This window comes from Molothrus ater, chromosome 8, assembly GCF_012460135.2.
Source record: "Molothrus ater isolate BHLD 08-10-18 breed brown headed cowbird chromosome 8, BPBGC_Mater_1.1, whole genome shotgun sequence".
Taxonomy (NCBI): Eukaryota; Metazoa; Chordata; class Aves; order Passeriformes; family Icteridae; genus Molothrus; species Molothrus ater.
In genome coordinates, this window is record NC_050485.2 from 25,743,945 (window position 1) to 25,760,540 (window position 16,596).

Below are 16,596 nucleotides of genomic sequence, written 5' to 3' on the forward strand. Positions count from 1 at the left end.
GAGTTCGTCCTCTGTCCATTGTGGGCACGTTTATTTATTTTAACTTACTAATTGCTTTGTGTCCAGGAAGAGCTGCAATTCCATGATATTGCCCACGCATCCTGCACTGCCACGGGCTATACAAGCACTCAGTAAGACATAACAATAGACAGAAGTACTGGCCCAGGCACTCTGCGCACACAAACCTCTGCCGAGCGTCTCCATATCCTTCCAGGACCTGTCAGAAATCAGAAATAACTGCTCCTGCCAGCTCTCTCCATAACCTCTGCCCAGCGCCTGGAACCAGGCAGTCCTAAACATATTTGTTCCCTGTCTGAGTTAGATGCACACATAAGGGTGGAAAGATGAGGTTCCTGTCCTTCTTCAAGCTGCCAAACCCAACACATACATCACTGACTGCAAGAGAAGACAGATGGAGCAAACAGTGGATTGGAATCTTTTATTCAGTAATCAGTCCTGCTGTGTGGGTAACATCTTAGCAACTGGAACCCAAGTATGCAAAAATACTGAGTTTTCACAGTGAAAAACCAGACAGTATAAAATATTCCAGTATTGCCTCTTAGAACCATTATTGAAATAAGACCTCTGTTTCAAAGGCAACGTGCTTATTTATTGTTTGTTTTCTATGCTTAACCCCTCCCCCCAAAACACTTATTCAGACAGTTACCCTCCTCAGCCCCGCGTTACCCGCACGTGCAGTGGGGCAAGAAACACTTCACAAAATCCCTTCCTGATTTCCAAATGCTCATTGAAGAACGTCCTCCCAGCGGTGCCAGGCTCCAGGAAGACGCAGGTGATGGGAACACGGAGCTGTCCTGGTGCTCCGCACGCCAGTGCTGGTGCTACTGCACCGGCGCCAGAGGCTCCGTCTCCCGGAGGAGCCAGCACAGAGCCTCGTGCCGGCCTTGCCTCTCCAGCTCTGCTCCCACCACTTCCCTGCACTTCTGGTGGTACTCGTTCACCCAGTTCCGCTGCAGAAACGGAGGGGCAGGACATTCAGCATGAGCACAGAGGAGAGTTCGTGACCTTACAAGTTATGTACAGCCAAAAACATTTGTAGGCCCTTGTGCTCTTTGGGTCTGAGCTGTTAGGCTGGGCTGGGATCCTGTCCTGAAGAGACACATCTCTATTATGTGGAAGTGACTTGTACATTTGAGGGTAGGAACTGAAGGAATTCGTCCTGGGCTTTCAGAGGAGCCAAGGGTCAATTCAGCTGACAAGTAAAGTCTCTGCAAATCACTGCCTCCAGCAAGTCTGAATAGCTACCTTGGCACAGCTTAATAAATGGCTTTGCAAAATTGTGACTGGACAATGCACTCCTGAGGCACAAGCTGCTCTATTGATCTGAACAGGTCTAGGGCAGATCTTGGTACCCTTCACAGCCCTATTCAGCAAATGGAAATGCAAAAAGGACGATGTGCTGAGGTAAAATAAGGAGTATAGTAGAAAAACAGGATGAAATATGCTATGGAGAAGGTAGTGGGAGACTTAAACATGGAGAAGGTAATGGGAGACTTAAGTGGGAGACTTAGAGTATGAAGCTGTTCAGGAAATAAATGCTGCTAAGCAGGCATCAGAGAAGGCTGCTCAGAGTTCATGTGTACTGAGCAAAGGGGTGTGCCTGAATGGGACTGGTCACAAGCAGATGCAGACAATGAGACAGGACAGTCATCACTGTTGTCCTTGGGGAGACAGCATGGTAAGACAGACAATTGCCAGAAGCAAATCAAGGCAGGAGTAGGAAAAGAGATGATAGCAGCAAGTATATTAAGGGAACTACCAAAACAACATTAATTGGTGGGATCCTCACTGTCTTCATCATATAAAATAGATTGGAAGGATGTCTGAAAAGCTGGTTTAGTTCACCCCCTCACTTCAAAGTGGGTCAAGCTTAAAAATAAGTCAGAGTGCTCAGAATTGCTCTCTGGATCTATGAAATGGAACAATGGCTGTTGTGGCCAGTGGTTCTAGCAAACAAAACAAAATAAGCTGGTTCTAGTGCAAAGAAGGCAATGCAAACCTGTTTTACTTACCTCCTTTTCTGTCAGCAAATTAACATCAATCATTTTTGTCTGGATTGGAACCAGGGTTAAGGGTTCAAAGGTCAGGCTGCCTCTGTTTTTGAAATTGTACTGCAGCAGAAAGACAGAGATTGTACAATTTTAGAAACAGCTCCACCCTGATCACACTTACTCCTTGGTTATGTCATCACTACAGAATAACCAAGGTAACATTCAGATGAGAGGGTAGCAACTTACAGCATTTTTCTTAAAGCTCAAGCAAAGAATCTTTATATAAACCTTAGTTACTTCTTTTAATGGTTCCTTTCTAAATGTGAAAACTGTACAGAACTTCAGCTTGATGACTACATGATCATTTTCAGTCTGGTATTTCTAAAGCATAACCCAGCCAGACTGGCAACTACAATGTCAAAATCTGCCTGTAGTTTTGTTTCTACTGCACTGACAGCTCCCTACCACAGAGGAAAATCCCAACATGAGATCAACCAGTTCTACAGCAATAACTCCAATGAATAAAGTTGCTTCAACACACAGACAGAAAACAATTTAAAACAACTCTCACACACACATTTCAACCCATAGAAACTCTGCAGAAGCAAAACTGCCTTTTGTGCTCCCACTATCAGGGGAGACTTAGAACCAGTGTTCATCAATAAGGGGTTTTGGAGACCAGGAATCTTGAGTAGGACTTAACTGTCTGCAGCATAGCCCCACATCAAGTTCCAGTACTTTAAGTTTTATAAGCAGCAAGTCATGGAGAAAGGTGCACTGTGAGCAGGTCATTCACCTTGGTTTCAGCAGGGATGACAAGGACAACGTTTTCTATTCGGATCCCAAAGGACCCATCTTCATAATAGCCAGGCTCTGCAGAAACAAGACAGTAATTAACTAAGCCACATTGCTGCACTCTGCAAGTACTTATTCCCTATGGCCAAGCTTCCCCTCTATGTCTCTAGTCCACTGAAGTCACTAAGCAATCCTGACATCAGGCAACCACAGAGGCAAATTTCTGACGCTACTAAATCTGCACAGAAGCCCCGAGCAAGGTGACAGCAGAAGTTCTCAAAGAGAGAAGAAACAAGACAGACAGCCCTCAAGCTTCAGAATCTCCTTGGAATTCAAGAGAGCACAGAATACTTGTGTTCAAATACCAGAAACTCTGAAAATATTAATGTCTTCATGAGCAGGTAACCCCTTCCTCAAAACACTCTTTTAGAGACTGTTTCCCTGACTTCCTGAGAGGACTTTGCAGCCCTGAAGGAATATAAGTCTCTCAGCAAACCCCAGCAGGCTGTTAATTTACTACTGGAAGAATAAGGCATGCAAAGATTTAACAGCTGCCTCAAATAGCCCATAGCAAAGACAGGATTAGCTCCTGAAAGCTTGGTGTCCACCTTGTACTGCAGCCAGTTCTTCCAGAGTATGCCAGAGCCAGCTGGTCAGCACAGCTCTTCTGAGGCTGTGCTGCAGGGAGCAGTCCTGCAGCACCCCACTGCAAAGGTGCTTCATGGAAGGTGAAAAGCTGATGTGAGGGTCTTTACCTAGAGAGCTTAAATGACAACTAAACCAGCAAGCTGAGGAGGCAGGCCCAGAGCTTTTGATCCAGCCTTTCCATCAGTCACATTTATTCCCTCTGCATCTTGAAGAGCTTGGTCCCTCCCCAGTGACCAGAGAGAATCACCAGTGCTAAATACCATCAGAGACAATCATGCCAGCCTCTAAGGGCTCATCTGCAAAGGTTTTGTAGCTAATGCCACAAGGACCCTCGTGCACGTTTAGGAAAGAGCCAACTCCATGTCCTGTCCCGTGCAGGTAATCCAGGCCACAGTCCCACAAGGCAGAGCGGGCAAAGGAGTCTAGAAGGTGACCTGCAGACAGACAGGGAGAAAATTCAATCAAGTCAGGCTCCCTCAGAGACACTGAGAACCATGCTGAAGGTTCAAACCTGGAAAACATGCAAAAAAAAAAGCCACAAAAAAAAAGAAATCTACCACCACCCCCTCAAAAAGCCTCATCACCCACAAAGAAAGCAAGTCATTGGATGGCTAGAAGTTACAGGGCAGATTTGTCAATTCTGACATTCAATCCCTTTCTCAGCTGAAGAGCTCTTCTCTCTTCCATTACACAGGTCTTCAAGAGATGGTTGCAACAGTAACATTGCACTGCTGCTTGTTCTACTGACATTTTCAGGAAAGAATCTAATGGTTAAAAGTCCCACAGAGAATTCAGTACCCGTCTTAAAAGGAGCTGCACTTATTGAACTGAAAATAGGAGACCTGCCAATTGTGTTTGGCAGACTAATCCAGGCTTTTTTGCCTGGAAGGCCACTCATTTCACACAGTTTCAACCAGGGGGCACAGAATTTCTGTTGCCTGCATGTGGCACCAAGCCCATGCATCCAAATTCAGACACCCTTCAGTTTCAGTTTGGGTTTTTCATAGCACTGTGCTGTTGCTTTTACCTTACCTACCCAAGAATGCAAATTTGAAGAAATCTCTAAAAAGAGCTGGTTTTGTATAAGGTGTGACCAGGGAGAAAATATCATCCAGAGTGGATGATATGTCACTACTTCTCCTGCACAAAATAACAACTCCTTTGTGTGTCATATTCCCATATATTTTCCCACTGATACAAGAGATTCCACAGTAATTGGAAGAGAATTAGCCAGTCCTTGTGAAGCTGGAGAGTGACCTCTCACTTTGATGGGGCCATTAGTAAAGAATAAAGACAACCTCCAAGCACATGTGTTAGAGCACCACTGAGTGATGAAAGTCACTATCACCCTAGAAACAGAGCGCTTACAAAATCCTTCAGACTGCCTGCCTCAGAATTTTCAGCGCTGGTTGATGCTGAGACAGAAGGCATCAGTAATCCAGAATCCAAAGTCTTGTGATTGAAAAAGACAGTACAACAACATCTGCCTGGTCTGCCTATCTGTCAACCATAACATTGTTATCAGACCACTTAATGGTTCTTCAGAGGTCAAAACACTCCAACTCACCAACCCACCTTTGGTTCCATTTGGGAAGATGGCAGCACTGACAGCTATATGTCCCTTCAGGACATATGTGAAGCATTCCTGTCAAAGAAATGTGTGCCATAAGTAAAGAGGGAAAGGAAAAGCTTTGTATTCCCCAAGAAGGAAAAGAGAGGATGCATCTTGTAGCCAACTGCAACGGATATGGAAAAACTTGCTCATGCTGTTGTGTGGCTGGTAATGCCAAAGCAAACCATGAGCAGAAGGAGCTTAGATCACTCTGAAGATCCCTCTCCAGTAACTACAGAGAGACTATCACAAACTCAGAGTGCAGGTTTAGCAGCAGCATTCCCCTGATCTACATGACTGATTCTCTTTGTGGCTGTATTTTTACTTCCTGGGCACACCTTACAGCTTATTTTTGTCACTAAGTGAACTTTAATAATGAAATTAGTTTTAGTTAAGACTAATAAAAAGTTTTAAAAGCAATTTAAAATAAATAAAACTACATTGCTAAATTTCCAACACAGACCTTTTCAGGTAAGTCTGAGACTGATTTTTTATATCATACACTAGGCACAATCTGACTGGAGCCTTGTATCACACACTGAGCTTTGCACTAAATTAGACCCCCCTGGCTCCCTTACTGGACAAACCAGTAATGTTTATCCTCAGTCTGCTGATTTTCTTATTTCTTAGAGGAAACATGTTATTTTGAGGATGAGAGCTGTGCATTTTAAGATAGAAAGGTGTCAGTTCTCTAGAACAGTTTATGTTTTGGAAGTCTGAAGTATGACAGTCTCCTTCTCAGTCCTTATCCAAATGCTGCCACATACTGGTAAATAAATGGTAACTCCATAGAGAACTTTGACTGCATAGCAATAGAGCACATTACTAATTTAAGCATCTCTAATAAGAAGGGTCTGATCACAAACCACACTGTGATCCCAACTTACCTTTTCATAGGCTGATGGTGTGCCAAAATGCATTGTCCTGGTCACATCTGTTGTACCATCTCTTCAGAAGCAAAGATGCAGGAACCAAAGGGATGGGGGGAAAAGAAAGATCAAAATGAGAATGCACAGGAAACCCAGTCACACTGCAGCAAACCAACCAAGCTCATAAATGGATAAACTCATCTGCTCTGTGCTACACAAGGCTGATGATGTAACCGCTCCTAATCTCAAAAATTCCTGAACACAATGCCCCAGATGTAGCAATAATGATTTACAATTCACACTGCTATCTTTCAATCACAAGCACCCCAAAGCTCTTCCCAAATTAGAATCTAAACTGCTCATAAAAACGATGCTAATTTGAGGTTTAGCAACAGGTACCTGTCCATTGAGAACAGGCCAAATTCAGCCTATTTGTATGGAAGGTGATTCACTAAAAGCTTTAAAACACACATTTGTGCAAAAATGACAGCTACCAGCTCAGAAAAGGGAAGTGTAAGGGGGGATAGTATCCCTTTCATCTTCAGAATGTCTTGTGCTAAGATTTCTGCAAATCACCCTGCATTTGGACAGAGGTTAATCTAATACATCAGAAACTGGCTCTAAGTTCCTTCTGCAAATAGCATTTTCAGCCTGCTGTCAAAAACACAGTGGCTCTTGAAATAACGAGTTCCCTTTGAAACTTGCTCCTGTCCCTGTGCTCTTCCCCAGCACACACAGGCTCTGGGCACAAAGAGCTCACGGTTTAACTTCTCAGCAGGGACAAGCAAAGCATCCCTGTCACAATGCTGTGGTAAGTGCCATTGATGTCCAGCTTACATTGTATCCAAAGGGCTGCTTTTCATAGTGGCACTAAGGAAATCGTTAATTAGGCCATCAGAGGGGAGGAAAAAAGATCTCCTTGTAAAAATCTTATCAAAGGATGTCTGTATGGTTCTTTTTCAAAGCTCTTCCTGACTGACATAACAAAAAGGCATAGCTCTAAAGACAAAGCCCATCTCAGAGGAGCAGCCAGGCTTGTCCTGCATCTTCCTGAACAAGCCACTTCTCATCTATTTACACTGGTTAAAAACATCACTTCTTTCATTTTCCATGGAGTCAAGAGTTCCACAGTAAAGGAACTGAGGCCACTGAATGGCACTGTCAAAACAGCATTGAGTGAGTTTTCAGACATGATTCCCTCCCAAAAACATACCCAAGAGGCTACTGGGAAGAGGAATCCTGACTCTGAGTCTCTCTGAAAAGGCAGAGAGCACCACAGGACAGTGCTGTCCTGCTTCTTCACCCCACCTTGTCCTGAGCTCAACATCAGTCAAATCTGCCCACAGGGCAGATCCTGGCAGGGTAGGTGCCTCACCCAGCTGTGCAGGCTACTGAGTAGGCAGCCCAAGGCTAAGCCAGGGCAGTCAGGTCTGCTCCCTGCTCCTGCAGCTTAATACCAAAACCACCAGCTAAAGCACAGCTCCCATCACTGGGGATGGATGGGACTCAGATGGGAACTGTACTTTGACATCTTGTCCCTGACCCCAGCAAGGCCTGTCAGCAGCCCTGATCTGTCTACTCAAACCTCCACATTGCCTTGCTTGCCAAGGCAAATGTGAGCTGACCCTACAGAGGTCATGGGGAAAGAACACCTGGCAGCTCAGCACCATTCATCCACTCACTTGTACTGTGCTCCTGAGTCCAGGAGGTAGATCTCGTTCACCGACAGCGTTCTGTTGGTCTCAGGAACTGGCCTGTGCAGTTAAACACAAAGGGTTTTGTTCCACAGTTTTAAGGTCTCCAGCCCACATCTGCAGTCCAGAAACCATATTAACTACAAGCTTGGATGTGCTGGCTCTGATTTCTTGTGGCAGTGATGGAAATCCCACACATGCTGAGCCAGGGATCATACTGAGGAGAGGATTTGTATACAGCAAATGGCACTACAGTACAGAGCTTTGCTGCTTCCAGCATAGCCCTCAACATCTGCTTCTGGATGTATTTCAGAACAGTTGTGGCACTTCATACTCATCCTTCCCAGACTTCCAGCCCCAAAATAGCCTTTTCCTATGGCCCTGAGCAAATCAGCATCATAATACATGCATGCTGCCAGCAGAGAAAGATCTTTACTTAGTAAGGAGTAAAGCAAGATAGCAAGCAACATCTCCCTGGAGTACTCTGTTGTGACTCCATGGGGAACTGAGACAGCTCGTTCCAACTATGTTTGCTGAAGGTTGAAAGGAGAAGCTGTGTTTCTCTTACTTGTAGTGAATGATGGCTCCATTTGGACCTGTGCTTGATATGGTAGCAAAACTCAATTCAACAAAGTCTTTCTGCTGACTGAAAGAAAAGATTGTGATCACTACAACACAAGTGAGAGGAGCACACCAAGCACCCAGGGCACCTGGAGGGCCCCATCCTCAATTTCACATCACCTCAGCCTTCCCCTTGGCCTTGAAAGCCACCTAGACAAGCAAATTTGGGTAGAAGAAATGTACAATTTGAAGCCCTCTTCTCCCAGCCAGCTGTTTTTCCAGATCTACTCTTTCCTTAAAAGAAGAAAATTCACAACCCAAATCACCCCAAGAATATATGTGCTGAACAATTTCTACTTTGTTACTTATTTACTCAAAGGCATTTTAGAGGTCCTGCTGATGTACTCATGGGAGTCACTCTCAAAATAAATGGTGCTCCTTCTCTATCAGAAGAGGAAGAAATCTGGCTTTGAAATATACATTTCTCTGTGGTAAGGAAACAACTGCCTTGTATTTAAGTGTCCTAACCTGCAGTACTCCTCATTGCTATCTCAAAAGGAAAGTGGACAGGATCCAGTGGGCTGGGACTTGTATTTCCCAAGAGACCCAATTCTTCCCAACTCTTTCAAGTTTTCAAATAAATCCATTTGAAAAATATTAATTTATATATTTATATATAAATATATATATTTAAAATATATCTGCAAGTGAGATGCATTTCTAAAGAATAAAATAAAAACAATGGATAAAAAATGCCACCCAGAAAACCTCCTCAGAATAGATTTACTTTTTACCTGCGGAACTCCTCTGCTTTGTCTGCAGCAACTATTTCTGTTACTGTTCCCTTAGGGACCTGGTGGACAAGAACATGGGCTGGATTAGTGCAAACAAGCAAAGAAAACCCTAAATGCTTAAACACTGGGTCTTGTCTGTGCCTTATGAAACCCTGGAAGTGGCTTCTTTCCAGGTTTTCTGTCCTCATTCCTCAGTAATGACAAACACAAACCCAGCAACATTGTGCAGGGCATTTGAGAAGAAGGAAGTGGAGATGGTCACAGCAGGACTGCAGTACTAACTTCACTGAGATGTGCACAGGCAACATCTCACAGGGCAGAATCTCTTCACAGTCAAGTGACACTAAGCTTAAATAGTTCTCTTTAACAGCCCATGCTGTTAGAAATTTTATGCTTTTAAATCAGGAATGGAAACAGTTGCAGAAAAAACAAAGTGTGTTAAATTTTACTTTAGGCATTTGATAAATTCAAACCGGTGACCCAGCTTCCCCTGGACTGGAAAACAAGTGAAGCAAGGCAAGAGCTAGGTTTCATAACCCCTGAGGCTGACTTCTTGAGGTACTCAGACATGTAAAAAGGCACCTTCTGGAAGTCATCAAGCCTTCTCCATAAATAAAGTCAATAGACTCAGACATGCAGTGGCACAGCTTAGTAAGTTGCTGTGTAACACCTGGCACTCTGCACATCCACTGAGTACTTCAAACCCAGCAAATACACAAATAATTTGTTTTTATCCCATTTTCACTGCATCTCCCATTCATAAATGCCAAATTTGTTCATACTGGCAGACAACACTGATTATCATGAGAATAACTCCAAAGTATTGTATGAAACTGAGTATTATTTCATGATTTACACTACCAAATCAGCACAAGACAGCATTAACACTACACTAAAGCTGCTCAGGTAATTTCTCACTTGTCTGTATAAATGAATGGGAGAATGTTTTCAAAAAAAAAAAATTCAGCCTTGGACAAAAGCATGTTTGAAATCTTCACAAAAAAACCCAAACCACCAGATAAACGCCCAACTGTTTCCCCACTTTTAGTAAAGGCGTTATAAAGACTAACAACAAAGTTTATGCCAATGAATAATTTTACACAGCAATAGAACCTTCAAGTTAAAAAAAGTTATACAATACCTCTTTTTCCAGCCAGTTAAAGAGCTCACACAGGGCAACAGCATCTTTAATCTGTGTTAGAATAGGCACAAGAAAAGGCAATTGAGAAGGAGAAGATTTATCAAGCCTCAGTATAAACAGGTTTTGATGCAAAAGCATTCAACCTGTAAGTTTCAGAAACACAAACTAAGAGATAATCCAAGAGGTATTTTCAGGTTTTTCACCATGTAATTAATATAAACACTGGAAATTTACTGGAGAGCTAAAAGAATGTTAATAATTACTGCTGGGACATATCTTACTGTGTGAAGTCTGGCTTTACCCCATACATCACTTTCAAGACTATTTTCCTTTAGCAGCCAAGATCTTGCATCTCAGATGGCAGAAGGCAACCACACGACACATCTGGTGATGTGACAGGGGAACGTGTCCTTTGGGCACACAGCCACCACACAGTCTGTCACACAGCTTCTGGCTCTCTTGCCTTATGACCCCCATTTTTGTTCCTTTTTTTTTTCTGCATGCTTGCAGCATGTTGGGGCAAGAAGCAGGAGATGTGTACATGAACAAGGCACAATTTTGTCCTCAGGTGGCAGGTGACAAAGTGTCTCTTCTCAGTACAACTATTTTTACTTCCCTTTAACTAATAGAGAGAGAAAAGCATTGAAATAGAAAGTGCTGGTTCCCAAAAAGCTGCAGAAAATATGGGACAAGCCCAAAACTGTCAGCCCTGCTTCAACTGGCACATTTCTCTTATTGTGAAAACTGCTGCTTGAAAACTAACAGGAGATAAACAAGAGAAAAGTTCAGCCCCACCATGAACCTGTCTCACAGGCAGATTCCTTGCTTGAAAATATGAAGCTTCCTGGAAAATCAGCCTCATTTCCAGTGTCATGATGGCAAGACTAAGAGAGTGCTTTGAGGACACTGGCTGCTTCTGAACATCTTGGCCTGAGCTTTGCACCATGTGTCGAAGAATTTCTGTGTGTTATTTAGGCTGTGTTTATTCAAGTGATAACAATTTAAAGACTCCACTGACAAAGACAACAGAACTAGCAAAGGGGAAACAACATCCCTTTAAGGGCCCACACTGCAAAAAACATTTCTCAAGTCTGCACAGTCTTCCCACAGAGCAAAGCTGTTTCCTCACACTATTGCAAATGTTGTTCTTCAAGGGAATGCAAAACAAGCAAAAAACCTGCTTCAACAGCAGTAGATGTCTGACAGAAGACCTTTTTTATCCTGCCATCCAAATTCTTATTTGCTTTTTATCCAAAACATTAAAACTGAAAGGAAAATGTTACTTCTTTCCCTAAAAGTAAAGCAAACCTGTTGCCATGTGCAAGGAGACACTCAAGGCTTCACTTACATGTGCTCTTCTCATGCCTTCTGTTTCTGCTGCATTCTTCACAGCTTTTGCAATGCAGATGGGGGTATATGGGGTGAGGTATCGGTAAGCCTGCAGCAGAAGGACAGGGATTACTTGTGGATTAGTCAGACTACATAATCCTACAGATTTAATAACTCAGCCTGGCCACAATTTGTACTTTGGCAGCCTCTCTCAACCTTCAGCACTGTGAGATGCTGGTTGCCAACAGTCAGCTAAGTGCACTGGGGAACAGAGAGGAGAAACCCTGACTGAAAGAAGAACAGCCATAGGGAAATCCAAAGAACTAAACAACAGCTTGTCAAGCAGGGTGAAGACCTGCATATCCTAAATACCATATATCTATATCAATGTGCCATAGATTCCTGTTGCTGATGGACACTGAAGGCCCAGAGGCCAATGAGAAACACTAATCCCTGATGCTATGGTAGGCTGTGGAAATGACCTAAAAGACACCTTGATTTGTTACCTGACAGCCACCCTCAAGTAGCAGGGAGCAAAGGTACCCAGCCCAGGTACCAAACACTGAGCACCACCACTGCTAATGATCAGCAGCTCTGACAAACACATCAAGAACTGAGGAAACATGAAAGGCCCTTGCAAAGCTCAGCTTTACATGCTGCCAGTTCTGAAAGGAGCTTACATCAGTGGTTTGAGACAAAGCTCTCCTGTGCTTGGATGGGGTGACCCTGCATTAACAACTAGTAACTGATCCCTTACTACTGCACACTTCCCCAAACACCAGCTGTCCTTAGATTAGCAGGAATGCTTGGCTGGTTTCAGCACATCTTCAGAAATTCACCAGCTGAGGTGACTTGCCCAAATCTCATCACACTTGGCATCAGAAAAAGAATAAAGTCTTTTGCCCAGTTCTCTGCCCTACCCATTATATATCAGGAGATGGGATGACACCTACAGAAGCACAGCCCAAGCAACATGTTGTTTCCTACTTTAAATGCATCAGCATACAAATATATCACTCAAATTCAAGGAAAGGCCCAGTAGATCCTCTGCAAAGACTGAATTCACATAAATCCTACAGGCTTACAATTTCCAAATTCTTAAAAACAGCAAAACAACTACACTACATAATGCAGAAACTAAATTACAGAAGAAGTCACAAGAAAGTCAGAAAAGTCCTTTTATCAGTCAGAATAAATAGTCAGATTCTTAGTTTGGCTTGCCCTTTATAGATACTGGTAAGTACTATTAATCTTCTGTGAAAAGTATATTTACAGGCAGCTATAAACAAATCTGTAAAGGGTTTGCAGACCTGTGTTTAATAATGGAATGGATTTTTGCCAGTGTCAATATTTGGCTCTGATGGAGACAGACAGTAGATGGACTTCCAGTACTGGTGTTCTCCACACCAGCTGAGCAACTGGCCTAGAGTGCTTTGAAGTGGTGGAGAGCCAGGGAGGAACTAGAAAAACTCTGGCTCTTTCAGTAACTCTCTAAGTGGCTTTTAATCAAGACATTTCAGTCCTCCTTGCCTGCTTTCTATTGCACAGAGCTCCTTGAGGCAGGGACTCTCCCCATTGCACACAGGGCATGCAGCACTGTAATGACTCAGAACCAGCCAAAACTTCCAGTGCTCACAGAATAATGTCACTCCAACTCATTATGTTCCTTTCTCTAGGTCAGACCTTCTGTACTTCTCCATATGGATACTCTACAAAAATCAACTATAGCAGCTTACCCAAACTGGGGATAGATCACTGACTGCAACTGCAGCAAGGGGCTTTCTACTCTGAAGTCAAAAGAACAACAATTTATTCTGAATGCTCCATAGACACTATGCTGTCAGTATTCTGTATTAGGAGGCCTAGAAATAGACTGATGGTGTCTGAATATTTAACCCTGGACAGGGACAAAAACCTGTGTATTTACTCACAGTGTCTGTTAGTTACTAGACATCACTGTAAACTGGATGGTATTCCAGAGAATGTGATCTCTAGCAAACAAAGAGATGTACACAAGAATGCATGGAAACCAGCTCATTTGTCCACAGTTGCTGTGTCTTTCCTTCCCCAGGTATCTTTCATGGTTATTAGAATATTAGTTGGACAGAGGAAGTCCCAGACAGCAAGTTCAAAAGGATAGCAAGATATAGCATCTGTGGCTGTGCAGAAATTATTCTGATGCTACAACTGTCCCTCAGCAGATGCACTAAGTGCATGGACAACCAGTGCCTGCAGGTTATCTGTGTCCTCACAAGATTCCCTGCTACAACAACTGTCACCTTCTCCCTCCTGCCTTCAGTAAAGGACATCACATATTGCCTGATATCCTCAAGCCACTGAACTAAATAAGGGCAACCACCCTCAGACACTTAAATCAAGCCAAATGCACTCTCCCACAAGTCCTGCTTAACTTTCCTGCTTCAATTTCTGCAAGTTCCCAGGTCTTGCTGCTCATCCACATGAGGCTGATGTTCCACCCATGGGCAGAATGACCTGAGTTCACCCTGCTGCCTCTTCCCTCCCCTCTCTCACTGAACTTGTTTTATCTTAAGCTGACAATTCTTTGGATAAATCGGCTTAGCGAGTTGGAAGGGCAGCTCCAGCAGGAGCAACCCCAGGATTAACAACCCCTCAATACCTCAGCATGGTTGGGTCCCTTCTGCACAAGCTCCAGCCTGCATTGGGCTTTGCAGAGGGGAAACTGAGGCCAGCTGCCCTCATTAACACCCTTGCTAACCACAATGAGCAGAGAAAAGAAAAGCATTTTCCCCTGCTAGGGCCACTGACCTTGGGAATGGCCTCAGTCAGAGCATAGCTGGCTTTGTCACTGAGCCACACTTTCTCCTTGGGTGAGAGGCCTGCACCAACAGCCTGCAGCTCCGACAGGATAGATCCATAGGGCAGCACCTGGATTTTGAACTCGGGTTCCAGGGTGGAGTCAAGCTGTAAGTGCTCTCTCACAGCTGGGTCCATCATCCTATCACCATCAATGAAGAGCCTGAGAAACAAATTGGAGAATCAAATAGGTGAGACAACATCTAACAGTGGCTGGAGTAAAGGAGGTAAGGAAAAACCTGGCAACATTTTAGGGAGAAAGGAAATCATGAATTATGCACTCTACTTTGTCCTATGTCATTTTAACCACCAGCTTTAACACAGTTTAAATCCCAGCTTGAAATTAAGATGTGCCACCCCAATGAGAGGAAGGAGCTGATAGCATTTCTATTTGTATGACATAGTCAAAATGGCTACATCTCATCACTGTGCTTGAAACAGGAAAGTAACAGAGGCAAGTAACAGCCTCTCTCTAACTTTTAAAGGCACCATCTGGAAAGAGAAAAGCTACTGTAGTTCTAAGTATCACATTGCTCTCACTTTCACCAAGTTGAAAAGTTCAGCTCAACCTTCATACAGCCTGTACTCACCCACCCAGCTAGGTTTTACCTTAGATGGATCTAGGTAGCAGCTTACAGATGCCTCCAAAGGAACTGTGCTTGCTGAGGCTCAATATATGGGGCAGTCACAGGAAAGAAGCCTTCTGTTATAAGCCCTGAAACTTTCCTGCACTGTCCCTGCAGTTTTGAAGTGACTCAGCAATTAGACTTTTCCCGAAAGTTTGTAATGTCCAGGCCAGCCACATTTCACCCAGAGCTCCAAAGGCCCTGCACATTATCTCAGGGTGACAGACAGAGGACTCTGCCATCATGCCCAAGGTCACCCAGCAAGCCAGCCAGGGTTCTGAGGAGTGCAGAAGAGCTCTTGGCTGCCTCTCTAGCTTTGATCAGGGGAGGAGGGTAATGAGTGTTGGAGACAAAAGAGCTCAGAAAGGACACTAAAGTACCAAGCATAGGTGGTTTTGAAAAGACAAATACTTTGCTAGAACAGCTCTCCCCCAGAAGAATGCATCTTGGGGAAGGGAATACAAGCACCTGATTGTGTTCATTCCTATGACGGCGTATGCAAAAAACACAGGATTGTACTCGACATCAGAGCCTCGGAGGTTGAAAAGCCCTGAAAAATAAGAACACCAAGAATCACAGTCCTGGTTCATCTTCTGCAACATCAGAGAAAGCCAAAAATAATCTCACAAAAACACAGGCAAGCAATGAGACATCGTGGGTGCAGGCTGTGAGTCCAGCTCCCACCCAGCTGTCCCACAGCCTGCTTCATTCCTGGCAATCCCAAATTTGTGCCAGGAGATGGCACCAGAACCACAGCATGAACACTCCCGGGTGTTTAAACTGGTGCTTAACTTCTAAAGGAGGCCTGGCTTGGAAAAAAGCAGGTACAGGCAAGGAAAGACAAGGACACGAGTACCAAAGGTAGGGTCTGCCCTTTCTGGTCCGTGCAATGCAATAAAAGCTCACTTTGTAACAGCCAGAAAACTTCAAGGTTACAAACTATCATTTCATTCCAATCCTTTTGACATTTGAGGTAAGAGGAAAACACAATAGGCAAGACTACAATACCCCAAAAAGGCCTCTCATTTGGGCCCCTCCAATATCTCAGATTCAGACTGTACAATCTTAGCTATTTTTCACAAAGATTTTGTCCCACACAACTCCGGGCAAAGTCAAGAGAAGTGGATATCCAGCATCTCTAAAATCCTGATTTTAGGGTCAAATAAAAACTCCAGGGTATCCAATTAGCTGAAATAAGTTACTCAAGCCAATAAGGCCAGCCAGCAGGACAGCTGGGAAAAGAACCAACATGTCCTAAATTACAACCCAGCACTGTATTCATCGAACTGTGCAAATTCTGCCATGAAAGTAAAAATAGAGCTTAATTCTCTCCAGGGAAGCAGCAGGTCACTTGAATGCAGGAAAGAGACACAAAGAACTTTTTACTGCATGGGTACAAACTTCCTCGCTCAGCCAACTCCCAATGCAGTAAGAAGGCAACAATCTCCTTTGTGGCTCTTTTTCTGTCCCCAGAAACTTGTCTGGAGTTTAACACAGTGAACTGAATTAGATAAAATTAAAACAACTTCTCCCCTTCCCCCGTAGGATAAGAAATCAACCAGGCACCCGAAAATGAGCTGCTCTCGTGGCCTTCTCTGGTTCATCTTAACACACTTGATTCATAACCAAGCTTCACTTTGCTGGAGACATTTAATCTGAAACCACCTCAGGGCACCAATT

The 16,596-nt window shown here is 43.8% G+C and overlaps 1 protein-coding gene across 1 annotated transcript in view; it reads right to left on the reverse strand.

Moving 5' to 3' along the window:
• Positions 1-425: 425 nt before the first annotated feature.
• Positions 426-16,596, reverse strand: part of XPNPEP1 (X-prolyl aminopeptidase 1) — a 30,610-nt gene continuing 14,439 nt past the window's right edge. The window contains exons 9-21 of the mRNA XM_054515638.1: positions 15,385-15,466; positions 14,243-14,453; positions 11,475-11,564; positions 10,127-10,177; positions 8,986-9,044; positions 8,199-8,276; positions 7,619-7,690; positions 5,955-6,015; positions 5,031-5,100; positions 3,716-3,889; positions 2,809-2,885; positions 2,034-2,132; positions 426-971 (exon numbers count right to left, since the gene is read on the reverse strand). Coding sequence (XP_054371613.1) covers positions 843-971; positions 2,034-2,132; positions 2,809-2,885; positions 3,716-3,889; positions 5,031-5,100; positions 5,955-6,015; positions 7,619-7,690; positions 8,199-8,276; positions 8,986-9,044; positions 10,127-10,177; positions 11,475-11,564; positions 14,243-14,453; positions 15,385-15,466 — 1,253 coding nt within the window. The 3' untranslated portion in view covers positions 426-842. The remainder of the gene's footprint in view (positions 972-2,033; positions 2,133-2,808; positions 2,886-3,715; positions 3,890-5,030; positions 5,101-5,954; positions 6,016-7,618; positions 7,691-8,198; positions 8,277-8,985; positions 9,045-10,126; positions 10,178-11,474; positions 11,565-14,242; positions 14,454-15,384; positions 15,467-16,596) is intronic.